Source organism: Gorilla gorilla, chromosome 4 (assembly GCF_029281585.2).
Source record: "Gorilla gorilla gorilla isolate KB3781 chromosome 4, NHGRI_mGorGor1-v2.1_pri, whole genome shotgun sequence".
Taxonomy (NCBI): Eukaryota; Metazoa; Chordata; class Mammalia; order Primates; family Hominidae; genus Gorilla; species Gorilla gorilla.
This window is the reverse complement of record NC_073228.2, coordinates 111,453,408-111,467,986: the sequence shown is the minus strand read 5'-3', so window position 1 is coordinate 111,467,986 and position 14,579 is coordinate 111,453,408. Positions and strand designations below refer to the sequence as shown.

The following is a 14,579-nucleotide window of genomic DNA, read 5'->3' as shown; positions in this document are numbered from 1 at the left end:
CTCCCGGGGATTTGCCCTTCCCACTAAGGCAGAAAACTCCCTAGGGAACATGAGAAAAAATACCGCTGCTCCCGAGCCCGCGGACCCCTTAAGGGCGGGTCTCGGGGGCCTGTGGCCCCGCAGAGCAGGCGTCGGGCTCGCTTCCTGGGCGCTGGACGACAGTGGGGACGCGTCCCGAGGCGCTGGGACAGTCTCGCTGTCAGGAGATCGCTCTTCAGTGGTGGCTGAAGACCAGGCTTGCAACCTGCCCTTGAAGTCCAGGACCGAGGGGCCTTTTCCAACAATAAAGGAACTGCTTTCCTTCCCACAGCCCCCGCCCCCGGCCCTCATTTCTTTCCGCACCGGGTTCGATAAAGGCGTTTATTCTTTGGGGAGTGGGCAGCAAATCACCCTCAAGGTTGAAATGGAAGAGGTGTGAGGTTATTTCTGAAGGGCTCGTCTGCCGCATTCATTTCCTCTCTGTGGAAGGTTCGCGCTGAATTGTAATCAATTTAAACTGTGATTTGACTGATTTTTAAAAACGTGTTTTCAGAGCATCACTTTAAAGAAAACTTGCTTCCTGCCCAAGAATCTTTAAATCCCAAGTGGGAAGAGGAGGCCTGAAAGGTACAGGAGGGGTGCTCAGACTTCCAGATAACCCAGCGCCAGGCAGCGTGCGGCGTGGAGAGCGGGTGGAATGGACAGGAACGCGCACTCCCTGAGGCTCCGTTCCAGCCCATCCGTCACCTGCGGGGCACCAGAGACAGATGCCGGCTCTCCAGCCAAAGGGTGGGCACAGGTTCCTTTAAAATCGAAAGACCCTACTCCCAGGTAAAAAGATGTCAAATCATTCCTTAGCCCAGACGGAATTCAGCACCCAAAGGGTTACACGTGGCTGCCGGGCTCCGGCGCAGGAGAGGGCGCCTCAGCACTCCCAGTAATTCAATTAGTCAGGTTTCTGGAAGGTGGGGCGCGGGAGGGGGTAGGAGGCGTGGGGAAGGGAGGAGATTAGGAAAACGCCTCTTTCTCGTGGAGCAAACCAATCCGGTTGGAGCAAAGAGAGAGGAAAAACCCCCAATCTGTAAGCAAACAGTAGGCCGTTCCCTGACTGGTTGCTCCAGCTATCCCCCCACCGCGCTCCCACCCTTCCCAAGTAAACTGCTTGGAAGGAGGAAAAAAAAAAAAAAAAAAAAAAAGGTAGTCCACATGACCCGGGCCGCAGCGGCAGCAGCGCTGGCTGGGCGCGGGCTGGCGGCACCTCCCCCTGCTCTGTCCGGAGCTCACACCCGCGCTCGCGCCGCCCGCCCGCCCGCCCCGCGTCCCACGTCCCGCGCAACACGCCCGGGCGGAGCCCCATCCCCCCGCCCACGTCCACGTTCACGCGCGCGGCCTCGCGCTCTGCTGAGGCTGCTGCCACTGGGTCGCCGCCGCTGTCGGCTTTCCACGCAAGTCATTAACGAGGGGGCGTGCCCGAGGAGATTTTTTTTCCCATAAAGCATTTTTTCTCTCGCTGTCTTTTTTTCCCCCTTTTGCAAAACTGACTTTTACAAAACCCTTTCCACTTCTTGCCAGTCGTTTCAATTCCTCCTGGGCTGCTCGTGCTGCTGCTGCTGCACTCAAGTTTATTTATTTTCCCGCCTGGGTAGGGGTTTTAGGATTCGGTTTGTGGTTTTCACCTCTGTTGCTGCTGTGCCTAAGGAGGGAAAGAGGAGCAGCTGCGGGAGGATCGGGAAGGTTTTCTGATGTAGTCATCGGGGAGGTGCCACTCGCTCGTGCGCTTTTTTTTTTTTTTTTCCTCTTTTCCCATTTCAAACTGATTGATGCATCTCTACAAGTTGCTAGGCTTGGACCCGCTGGAGTCGCAGGGACACTTCTGAGAGCTCACCCCGGGCTCTTGGCACCGCGTGTGGGGGCTCAGTCTCCCTCTCGGAAGGCGATCGGAGACTGACATCGGCCCATCCAGGAGTTGGAGGGATCCATTTGAAAGTGATTGTTTCCCCTCCCGCTCTCCAGCCGAACAGTTGGGTTGGCGTCGTCTTGCAGGTTTAGGCATCCCAGCTCCGCCAGGCCGGCTGGTCTTAACCTCTGCTCTTCATTCACTGTGGTGCACCCACACCCAGCCAAGGAAAGCACGCGCGAGAAATCCCCGAGGCTCGGCCAGCCCCCGGGGTGCCCTCTTCCGCTACCGCCGCGTTCCGACTCTGCTGGGGGACCTGCCGGAAGACGCGAAGAGCCAAACTTTTCTTTGAGGTTTTCGAGGCAAGACCGCTTCGAAAGCCGGCGCAGCTGCCGCTTAACCAGTTCCAGGACACCGACAAGGCTGGGTTGCGGCTCCGGATCCCCACCCTTCTCGGCGCACCGCCCGGTACCGCAGCACCTACGACTCCTCTGAGATTTCTGGGGGTCGCCCCGCTAAGGCACAGAGGAGGCTGAGGAAAGGGGTTCTCAGACTCCCGGGACCACAAGCGCGAAGCCCCCTATCAGCACGTCGCCCTTCTCCTGCAGTTTCCCACCGGCCGCCAAAGTAACTTGCAGCGAAGCGGGGCGCAGTGCGAGGGCCCCGGGCGGTGGCGGAGCCGTGCGTAGCCTGCTGCGCCGACGCTGAGCCGGGCCCGGCGGGCCGGTGTATGTCTCCCCGCGGCTGCGGCGCGCAACTCCCGGTGACTGTGCAGCGCGCGCCGCCGCCTGCCCCGACCCGCGCTGCAGCCGCCCGGCCCGGCGCGCACCTCCCTCTCCCGGGGTGACCGGCCTGCCGCCGCCGCCCGAGACACAGCTTGGCACCTCTTCCCCCGCCCTCGCCGCCGCCACCACACACACGCACGCTTCTCTCCATCTTGTGATTCCTTTTTCCTCCTGAACCCTCCAGTGGGGGTGCGAGTTTGTCTTTATCACCCCCACCCCACCGCCTTCTTTTCTTCTCGCTCTCCTACCCTTCCCCAGCTTGGTGGGCGCCTCTTTCCTTTCTCGCCCCCTTTCATTTTTATTTATTCATATTTATTTGGCGCCCGCTCTCTCTCTGTCCCTTTGCCTGCCTCCCTCCCTCCGGATCCCCGCTCTCTCCCCGGAGTGGCGCGTCGGGGGCTCCGCCGCTGGCCAGGCGTGATGTTGCACGTGGAGATGTTGACGCTGGTGTTTCTGGTGCTCTGGATGTGTGTGTTCAGCCAGGACCCGGGCTCCAAGGCCGTCGCCGACCGCTACGCTGTCTACTGGAACAGCAGCAACCCCAGGTAAGCCGATAACAGGCGGAGAGCCAGGGCTACCCGGGCCTCGGGGCCCTGCGGAAGGAGCGGCGGCGGGGATCCGCGCGCACCAACCGCTGGCGGCGCGCACCCTCGGAGCCTGCGTCGCCCGGGCGCTGATGGCTTGAGGCGTCGGCGGGAAGCGCTCGCGTCGCGCCCCTCTTTGTTAAGCCGCCGCGGAAAGGCCAGGTACCCCTGGGAGTCCCCGGGGCTGCCTAGACCAACTGCTTCTGCGGGGCGCCGGGAGACTCGGAAAAGGGCGGGAGCCGGGGCGTAGGGACTTCTCTGCTTCCCAGCCCCGGCATCTGGCTGGCATCCGGTTCCCTGCGCGGGGAGCCCCCAGTGTGCGCAGCCGGGAGCTCCTTCCTGGAGCGTGGGTCCGCAGGGACTGCGGAGAGAACCCGCCAAACATCCCCCAAAGTTTTTTGTGTGTGTTTTTTTTAATTTTAATTTTCCCTTCTCTTTTCCCGGTGCGCGCAGAGAGAGCGCACGGGCTGGGGGAAGTGAGGGGGGCTGGGAAGCGGAAGCTTTAGGTTTTTATTTTCCTCTTTAACTGCGAGGAAATCATTCGGCCCCTGAGTCAGTCTGGGCCCGGCGCGCCTGGCAGTGGAGGGGATTCTCCCATCTTCTCCATCCCTCCACCCACCCCAGTGGGTGCAAGGTGCCAGAAAGTTTGATCTAATGCCGGGTTACGTCATGTGTGCGGAACAAGCTGCCAGAGTTGGCCGAGCCAGGAGGTGGGAGCCCTTCGCCCGCGGCCTGGCGATGTGCTGCCGGAGGAACGCGCGCGATTACCTGGAACCGATTTGTAGGCGTCCCGAAGCCCGCCGGGTATGCGGGAGACTAGAGGTGGGCGCCTGGGGCGGTCCTAGCGCGCGTGCTGGACACCGGCCAGTCGCAGACGTCCCGTGTTTTCGGACCCTGGAAGTGGAGTGGGGAGGTTATCCAGAGTGCCCGGCGGAGTCCTCCGGGTCTGGAGCAGTTCCGAACCTTTATTGCTTCCCGGCCTGTGCACAGAAGTCGGCCCCGCTAGGCCCATGCCGCACTGCTTTCTCTGGGACAGAGGCTAGCTTCCAGCTGTGTGCCGGTCTCGGTGCCTTCCTAGGTGCTATTTATTAATAATACCGATTGCATCTAAAGTCACAGGTTTTTCACTGGGCTGGAGTGAAAGTTGGGAAGAGAGAGGCGGGAGGCCGAGGGGTTAGCCTAGAGTTGGTGCGCGCCCCGGGCTCCAGGAGAGAGGGTATCGGTGGGCGCCTCCAGTTTTTTCTGTCTCCTGCGGGCCCTCTCCGCCTGCCTCCAGCCTCACCTCAGCATGCAGGCAAGAGAGGGATTCCCTGCTTGAATAATGTCAGCGCAGATGAAGATGGGAAGATTTCCCCACAAGCAGTCCGCCGGTTACAGAACCGGGAGGGAGTTCCCCCTATCCCGCTAATCCAAGATAGTCTTACTCAGGTAGCCGCCCAAGTCCTAAATGAACCGCTGAACAGGAGTGGAGATATTCCTGAAAGTTTGGTTCAAAAAACAAGAGTCTCCTGGAGGTGGGTGGTGGAATGGGAAGCGATTTCTTCTTTGACATGCCACTTACCACTATTAGGAAAAGAGAAAAAGAAGCCATCCTGCCAGAGGAGAGATGCCTTTTATTAAAGCTGACAAGACAAATAGAGCAAGCTTTCCAGTTGTGATGGTGTTAAAAGCAAGTCTCATTATGTTGGTTAGTTTTTTTCCCCCGTTTGTGCTTTATTAGGCAGCATATACGAAGCAGAAATTTGTATCTCTGAACTTCAGCACCTTATTAAATAAAGCAACACTGAAATAGTTTCTTTGAATTTGGGATATCTTGCTCTCGGTTGTCTTTTCTTTCCCACACCAAGCTCCACAGTGTGATCTTTTTCTCATGGCATTCATTTATTTGGATACTTGGGTGTTCCAGTCTTCCTGGGTTAAAACGGAAAGAACCAGCAACACCCCTACTTTAACCCCCCTTCTTAACCTGTCAAGCTAGTCTGAGTTAGTTTGAGGACATTTTATCTTAGGTTGTCTCTGTTTTATGCTTTTGATACTGTTGTTTGGTTTGAGATTAGCACATTGATTTTTGTCACAGGTCATGTTTTTTAATAGATCTGCCCTGCCTGCAGAAAACTCTTCTGCTCAGGATGCCATGGAGGCTTTGAACCTGCCCAGACAAAGTTAATCTGCAGAATTTTAAAATACCAAGAGTATTTCTAAATCGGTATTCTAACTTCAGGTTTGTAGAATTACCTTTCTATTTGATCATTATCAGTTTGATAATGGCCAAAAGAAAGAATGATGTACCCCTCTTAACCCCAAGAGATACAGCCCTAACACTTATTATTCTTAGGAATTTATGGACACATTTATCTTGGTATGTTATCACAGTTAAAAACTTACTTTAAAAACAATATTTTAAAAGTAGGCAGTTTTATCTCTGAAGTGTTGAATAAGATGTTGCTTTTTTGATGCATTAAGAAAAGTCAACTTGGATATAATTTTAAAGAGGCCACATGCCAAATAAGTATTTTAAAAATAAAAACTAACAGTTTTCCACAAACAATAGTAAGAAAATACTTCAGAAAATTTCCACGGGCTTAGTAGATTTTATAAATTCACTGTTGTGCAATTACTTTTCCTGTATGTTATTTCATAAAGTAAGCTAGCCATGTTTTGTGTCTTTATATAGAACCTATCTGTTAAAATTTTGCTAAACTAGTAAGACTTCAATCTTTTGAAAAAAGAATAGAGGACTTTAATTGCAACTTAAATAATTTTTTTTATTTTTCCCTCAGAATATAGTAAGTTCATTGGGCACATTAAACTGATGATAATGTACACTATGTCTAAACGAAGTAAATCTACTTTAGCTTATACTAACAGATTCAATTTGAAATTATGTTTAGGTAAAATCAGAATTAAATGTATCTTGATCACAGGGATTAAGTACAGTATCTTACTGTGTAACTTGAGTTGTGTGTCACTTGTGTATCTGGTAGGAGTTTATCTTCTACATGGAGTTTCATTACTGCCTCTCCATTGATAAATGAGCATCTATAGATGTAGTTTCACGGGAAAAAATATTAAATTTATTTGCTGTCAGAATAGTTTTACTGTTACAATCTATGTACCCAGGTATTCACTTCTGAGAAGTGGATACTGAGTTTTCAAATGCTGATAACTTAGTTGGTAGTATTTATTGGATAGGGGACCAAACTGATTTTTTTATGTGTTGAATTGGCACAAATTTGTGAAATAGCCACTCAGAACTATCAGTTTGAATAGAAATATATGATAACATTTGCCTAAATGGATCTTCTATATTTCCAAAATTTGAAAACTTGTATAAGTTTTACCTAAAAGTGTAAATAATCAAATCATCCTTTTAATATTATGCTGAATTCTAAACTGGAATGTCACTAGGTAACTTTGAGTAATGAAAATCCACATCAAGAAGAATATAACTATTTGTCCGTACTTTCTTTAAGAATGTAAAAAGCTTTTAAATAATGTTAAAAAGTCTTCCAGTAATAAAACTTTATTTACATTCTCCTTTAGTAGCTATGCTTATAAAGAGAGTCATAATACTAACAACATGCCTCTTCATCTGAAGTATGCCATAAGCAGTTTGGTGCTTCTAATAAGAATATACTTTTAAACATCATGTGCATATTCTAAGTTCTTCTTGGATTATTTTGACTATTTGCTGAAATGATATTAGGGTAATTAAACATATCTCCTACTGGTTGGCATTATTGATGCAATAGTCAAATAATACAGCAGCAAGTATGACCAACACACTTTTAGGAATATCAATCCTCCTCAACCTGGTGCTTTGCTTCTGTTAAGGTTTGAGTATCATCAATTTAAAAGGTTATACTCTTAAGAGGAAAATATCTGTGTAATTCATGAAGGATTTACTAAACTTTAACCTAATCATGTTTTCTTTGGACTTTTTCAATTCTTCTAGGGACTTGTATATTAAACATTTCATATTAGAGTAGCAGGTAATTGACACCTTTTAGTTTTGTTAACACGTAATCTTGGAGTTGTGAAAGTAGTGTGAATTCTAGGTCAACACTCCCAAATCCTCTGGCAGTACAGGTCAAATGTATGTGGCTAAGAAGAGAGAAGTAGTAACATTTTTTTTTTTCCTAATCATATTCCCTTGAGTATTTTTCTTCTTTCAAAATTTAATTGCTCCATTTAAAAAAAATCTGAGCCATCATCATTTTGACATATGTATACCAGTATGCCGGCACTGTGACCTTTTCACTGGCAAGTAAATGAAATCAGCATGGTTTAAATCTAAGAATTTGTTGTGAGTAAAGATTGAAAGTTTATCTTGGCCTTGAATGAGTTTCATCACAAAACTTAGATTGTCCTTACTTTTGAAATTTTAAATATTTTAAGTAATATTTTTTATGTTAGAAACATAAATGTTTTTCAAGTAAAAGGCATTAACTTTAAGCCTCAGTGTAACATATCACATTATTAGATGTATTGGTAGTAATTTTGTTACTCTGAAATTTAGATCAGAATTTATGCAAGTACCAGGCTAAAAATAAGGCAGTATGATTGAGGTTTATAACCCATGTTTTTATGTTTATATGTTTATAAGAGACGTGAATTGACCCTCCCCCCTTTTTAATCTAGAAATTTGTAAAAGAGAAGTATGATTCCTGTTTTTTGGTGAGTTTTCCATAGAATTTTGAAAAGCAGAGTTAGCTACTAAGTTATGTTCTACCTATTTGATTCATTATTTTATATATTCACAATAAACTATCAGAAATACTCAACTGTCTGATTTTTAGATGATAGGAACATTAGAGCTATTTGAGGCAGATTTGGCTATACAGTCTAATTTGGCATTTTCAGGGTAAGACCAAGGTCAGTAAACTACTAGTGATTAAAAGTATCAGAGTCTTCAGTAGTTTATTACTCTCTGTTAGGTGATTTTAGTGGTAATAACTAAACCATCAGCTCACTGAACTAATATCTTGTTGTCATGTGTGTTGTGGCTGACAGTAGCTTCAGAAGCTTCCACCTTTGAAGGCTGAGGATCAGGTTTGGAGGGAACACTTAGTTACTTGGGTGCAAATTAACCTTGTGAATTTCTTGCCATTTAATCTTGCAGAATACCTTCTGAACAGGCATTTCACTGCATTCTGTCCACTGGCCTGGTTTCCTGTTGGATAAGGACAGATAAAGATGAGCGCCTCCTTTTCTCCCCTGTTGCTATGAACCAAGCAAGCTACCAGCTTCATGCTGGGCCAAGAAAATGAATGAATACAATTAGTCCTTCAGGAGTTCTGGCCTTTGCTAGCTTGGGATAAGTATATGCCAGAAAATTTACCTTTGAGAGAGAGAAAGCATTAAAATAAAAATGAGCAAAATATGAGAATATGTTAAGAATAGAATTTTACACGTTGGGTAGCATTTGGTCTAGTGGCTTATTGGTTTGTGTTTTCAATATAAATTTAAAAATTTTTTATAAGATACCACTCAACCTTCCTCATTTTTGTGCATGTGTTGAATAACTTCGGTAGCAATAAAGACTTAAAAAGCTGTGATATTTTGTTTGAAATAATGAACGACTCTATGTTGACGATTCTATATTATCAATTTTCTTTTCAGAAGCAGTATACAAACTGTTAAAATAGCATTCCGGATTAGAATATCCATGTTGCAAAGGAAGCCTCAATTTCCCTAAGCACGGTGAGGAAGGTCCTTGCCTCTTACCCAGGACAACTCAGTCAGATCAGCTTTCTGAACTGAGAAAAAAAATTGCCCTTTGATCATTTGTGATGGATAACACCTTCATTTTCAGGTATAAAAACCTCAAAGAGGAGTATAAGAAATGAGGTATTAATATTCACTTTTAATAATTTGTCTTACGATGGTGGTCTTAGACAGCCAAACATCAATAAATTACTGTCTGTTTTAAGGGCCTGATTTATATTACCAAATTTATATTTTAGTCTGCTTTTCAACCTATGTCCTGAGCTGTTTTGTAGAAAAGTTTCTTGTGATTAATGTGAACTTCCAGTGCTTCTGAATAGGATATTACTCACTACTAGGAGATTTATTTCCTCTTAAATTTGTCTGCATTTATGTTTTCAAAATTTAGTCAGTCATAAAGGAGCACAATGACACAGGACCATCTAGCTTAAAATTAAAAATTAATTAAGTTTTTTCTGACTACAGCTATTTTGCATGATCTTGAGTAAAATCATTCCTAATATCTTCATATTCTTGATAGTACTTTTTATTGTACTCTCTAAAGGATTTATTGTAAACTGAAATCCGTGTGCTGTTTTCTAATTGAAAAATTTGAGTGGATGCAAATTCTTGTTTTTGAGGCTTCTGAATATAATTTTCAAGCAGTAAACCATATAGTTCAATGAAAACATTATTTTAAAATATTGAAAACTCTTATTTAGGCTAGCTAGTTGCTGAGAGACAGTAGTGTACCACAGTGATGGTTAGCTCAGCTTTCATTCAGGTAGAATTCTATCATTTTCAATACGGAAAAATAAACCTTTGTCATCTTTAGAAACATCCTTCATGCAATTGACAGTTGACAGGTTGAAGAAAATGTTACTGTCAGGTCTTATTTTCCATTCAAGTGAGGAATAAAAATAGGTTTGAATGATTTTTAAAAATCTATTTTAAAATTATTTCAAGATGGATAAAATACTCTTAATTTTTGTATGCATATCAGAATTGATCTTCCAGTTGCTTTAGGGAGGGTCAGCAAAGTGTAGCTCAAGGAGAGATCGTCTAACAGTAAAGTTCCTATGATTTTTACTTTTAAAAAGTCAAGTACAGTTGATTTGATTGTAATAGGATATTGCTGCAAGTTTTATGATTGGATTCTTAGGAGATATAAGATATAAATATTCTTTCTATTATTGCTTATCAAGTGACCTGATTTTCATGACTGATGATCACGATTCTGGTATGAACTAAAAGTGGGAGTTTTGGCATATGCTCTGGACAGTCATATATGTTAGCAAATATGTATATGCCTTGGACAATCATGTTATTAGTACACATTGATTAGACCTGTTTTAAAAATCGCTTTGCTATTAATGATTTAAAATAACTGCGCAGTATAATATATGGATTACCATGTTGGAAACACATGAACACCTACTTAGAGATTAGAAAAAATATGATTAAGTGCTTATTTCCTGATTTAGAAAAGCTAGTTTTTTGGCTTTCAGTTAAATCAGCGTGTTTTTTTCCCCCTAGAAGCAGCCATCTTGTTTTAAGACCGATTTTATTTCTTTCGTGAAATTGGTTCGGAAATGAATATGGACGATAGAAAAGGACTAAACCACTTTATGATCATTTTGGCAGGGCTCTCTACATTTAAAGCGCTATCTTGTTTGCGAACTTACTAAAATGCTATCTTCTTGTATTTAGTTGACAGAAAAGGATGTTTTAACTTAGTAATAATATCCTTAAACCCAGGCATATTATATATTAATGTTAAATGTTGGGCTGTACCATGTTTCCATACATATTTTTTTCTCGAAGCTTATACTTTATGGCTAACTTCAAAGTGATATATTAATAGCCCCTATTGTCACCTCCACCCTCAAATCCTGATTTCATTTTTCTGACTATGCTAAGTAGTTCTTTTTATTTGTTGGTTGCCTTTTTTTTTTTTTTTAATTACTCAAGTCTACCCGGAATCTTTCTCCCGCAAAAGGTACTGATAAGAGTATAGGTACCTCTAAAAATGAAGCAGTTGGGGTTAAGATGCATTATATTAAGTCAGAGCCTTTTTGTCTCTGAAATATAGGCTCTTCCTATCACATTAGAACAAATCTTTCTTGTGGGTTCTCATAGATTATTTTACAAGTAAATTCATATTTGTTACTAAAAATTATGAGAGTATATCAACTGACTGCTATATTTTCTGTCATGTTTTGTATTTCTGGATACATTTGGAAAACCAAGTGACCTAATAAACTTTACTAAAAATTTATACTATACTGCTTACTACTGCATGTGTTTGATGATGGCTGGGAACATTATTCTCATGTACTGCAGTAAAAGCAGAGCTTCCGTAAGATTAATTTCAAAAGTAACCTGACTTAGCCTGATTAAGCTGGGCACAGTGAAATATTACTTATGTCACTTATGAAAAACTGCTTCAGTTCATTAGAGGTAGGATTTTGGGTGGTTGTAGGTGTAGTGTAAAGGCAATAAATGCATGTTTTAATAACAGATACATGTATCGCGGTTAAAGTTCAGGTACGAGTTGACCATTTTTGCGCAGAAAACTTTCCTCTGATATCTAGCATCTGTTTTTCTTTGGCTAGTGAGAAGACTAAAATAACTTGAGTGTTCAAAGTGACCTTTTGTTTTTAAATGAACTAACAAATACCTTTTTTTTCTTGCTGTTTCCAAGCTGTCAGAGTTTCCATTTTAAAATTTATTAATTATTTATATATGTAAAAACTATAATTAAGAATTAGCTCTTGCCTCTTTCCCTGGAAATTATAAAAGTAAATGAAAGTATTTTTATATGAAACATGCAATGTTGTGGTTTGAATTAAATGAGGTTATGGCATAGTTAGGTTGGATAATTATAGTGCAAATTGTTATCTAGGTTGTGATGATGACAGACATGATACTTGATGTTTTATATTTTGTAGATGTCAGTGGGATATACAACTTTGTTACATTTACTGAACTCAATAATGTATAGACAACTTCACGTGCTTACATTTTTAATAGTTTTTAATTCTATGGAGACAAATGAGAATGGGGGGAAAAGGAAAAAATAATTCTAAGTATGGGAAATTATCTTTTGTGTCTAACAATTAGGTTAAACAAAGTGGGAGCAAATGAGCCTAGTTCCCCTTCTATTGTTTCAGGGCAAGAAAATACAGACAGATGTCGGAATGTGGAAGCGGTGACCTCTGACTTGCACAGCATGGCCACTGCCCTGGCACACAAGTGTCCTGAGCCACCATCGTAGCAGGATGCGTTTTTGAAGTGACTGACACTTTGAGATGGAGATCTTGAAACTGATTCTGTAGCTATTTGCAGACCTCCAAAGTATCAGTCTTTTTAGTTTTCATTTTAAGTTTCTCACCTTACCATTTATGAAAATGTTTCTTTGGCTCAGACAGAGCTTTTGTGGCTTCCAGATGGCTTCTGTGTCCATATAGTCGCTATAAATCTTTGCCTCCCAATAATTTTATTCAACATGTTGGGATAATGGAGGCTAAGGGAAGCTCAGATGTATGGTTCTGCTGCAGCAGTGTTTGCCTGCTTTATTTAGCTAATACTTTTTTTCTTCTTCTTTTTTTTTTTTTTTAACAGACAGATGAAAGCAGTGGTTTTGTTAAAGGCCTTTTCTTTTAGCCTCTGCTCTGCAATCTCGCCTGTAACCTCTGGGTTCAGACAGATCATTAATGTTTTAGATACTGTGGCATTCAGTGCTTTCTTCATATATTTGTTTACTGTTACTGCTTCAATAAACTTTTACGCCTATTTCAGTAGTTTTCTGGCGGGAGCTCCGTTTATTAAAATTTAGTGACCCAGCACTAAGAGGGGTGCAGTTCAAATAGTGGTGCTTCTGACAGGGTTTTGTGTCAAACTAGAGAAAATAATGGGGAAACGAAAGCTGCCAAAATGTGTCTCCCAATTACTAATTAATAAGGAGAGAAGGGACCTCAGTGATAGATCTGGTGTCTGCCGTTGCAGCAACTTGGGATACTTTATTTGAAATACTGTATAAAACAAATTAAACATCGGAGAATGTAGCACCCAGATATTTTGTATCACAAGTGATAATTTTTTTAAAGTCTGTGAAAAGCCAGGCAAAAAACAAAATTTGAAATGAAATCTTTGTACTCTTTACCAATAATATCAAAATATAAAGCTATTCTAAAGAGTATTTCCCTGATTAATAAGCAATTCCTTTATTCTTATTAATATTTTAGTTACAGACATGATAGTGTTCTTCTTGGTTTTAGCATGGGTGTAGCATTGTATACATACTTTATTGTCAACGAAGATTCAAGGAAACGTTTTAAAATTTTCCCACCATATGCTTGTCATTAATATTTTGAAAATTACTGTAATTGAAGAACAGAACCTCCCCCACTTGCCAAATATATATATATATATATATATATATATATATATATGTTTTTGCCATCTCAGAGGTTCCAGTCTTTTTCTGGCAGTGTTCCCACTATGGTTGCTAGAACCATAATTAAATGCCTGTTATTAGTGTATTTTTTCCATAGCATTTACAGCATCAAAAGCAAAGGGTCTTGTATGGAACTATAGCTGTCAAGGGAACAATGAAAACTAATTACACACTCTGCTATCACCATAGTCAGCTATACTCTTGGGAAGACAACATGACAGAGGTGGTGTGTGTTGAGGGGGTGGGTATATGTATACACGATATTCCATAAGAATATGTACACCTAAGGTCAGACATACCTATTGGTTTACCTTTATCCTCTGTTCTCTGAAGGAAAAAAAAATGTAGGAAGGACTACTAATTTAGTTAATTAAAATGAAAAAATGCAGTTCTTTGTTAGGAAGGGTCTCCCTATTTTAGCATTCTTCCTTTATAATATGAACTGAGAGAACCAGCAATATCTATGAGTCTGAATATCTCGTTATTTTGAATATTATTTTGGCATGGTCTTGTTATCAATACATATATTGACATATCTGACTATTATCATTATGTCTTTTGCAAATTATTATTTTTTTTACTTAGCTCTAGATTTTTCATTGACATCTGGTTATTTGAGAGCTAATCACTTCATTTATTATGTAAATCTCTCTATTGCTATTTTTCTCTTTTGATGGCTTTTGGCCATTTTATTGTCTCTGGGCCTGTAGACCTATGGATAGATTTGAGAAAGAAAAGGAAACTAAAAAAAAAAAAAAAAAAGGAAAACCCAAAAAACTCAAACTTTTAGCAGCTTGGATAGAAGATTTGGTAAGGGAAGACCTTAAAGCTATTGAATAACATGAAGTTTTGGAATCAATTTTGGATTTCAGTCATCCACGCCATCCCTGTTCTCTGGTACCACATAGAATCAGAACTTGGCCCTATATAATGTTTGCCATTACTATTTTCATTCCTAGGGTGAGCACTCTTAGCTGTATCTAAAACCAAAGCCAAATAGATGAATTCAGCAATTACATGTTGACTTGAACTTATTTTTCCAAAGTTTTCACACTGAAGAAATTCTATATTCCTATATTGAATATCTAAAAGTTATCATTGGTAAACTATTGAGTGATATTTGCAGAACACTGGGAGACATACAGTGGATTCAGGGATAAGATAACATT

General features: G+C 42.1%; 1 protein-coding gene across 2 annotated transcripts in view; it reads left to right on the top strand.

The window, feature by feature from the left end:
- The first annotated feature begins 1,210 nt into the window (after positions 1 to 1,210).
- The window catches only part of EFNA5 (ephrin A5), a 295,085-nt gene continuing 281,716 nt past the window's right edge, over positions 1,211 to 14,579 (top strand). The window contains exon 1 of one of the 2 annotated variants that reach the window (XM_019028474.3): positions 1,211 to 3,206. In XM_019028474.3, coding sequence (XP_018884019.1) covers positions 3,082 to 3,206 — 125 coding nt within the window. In that variant the 5' untranslated portion in view covers positions 1,211 to 3,081. The remainder of the gene's footprint in view (positions 3,207 to 14,579) is intronic. The other variant, XM_019028473.4, reaches the window with a different exon arrangement.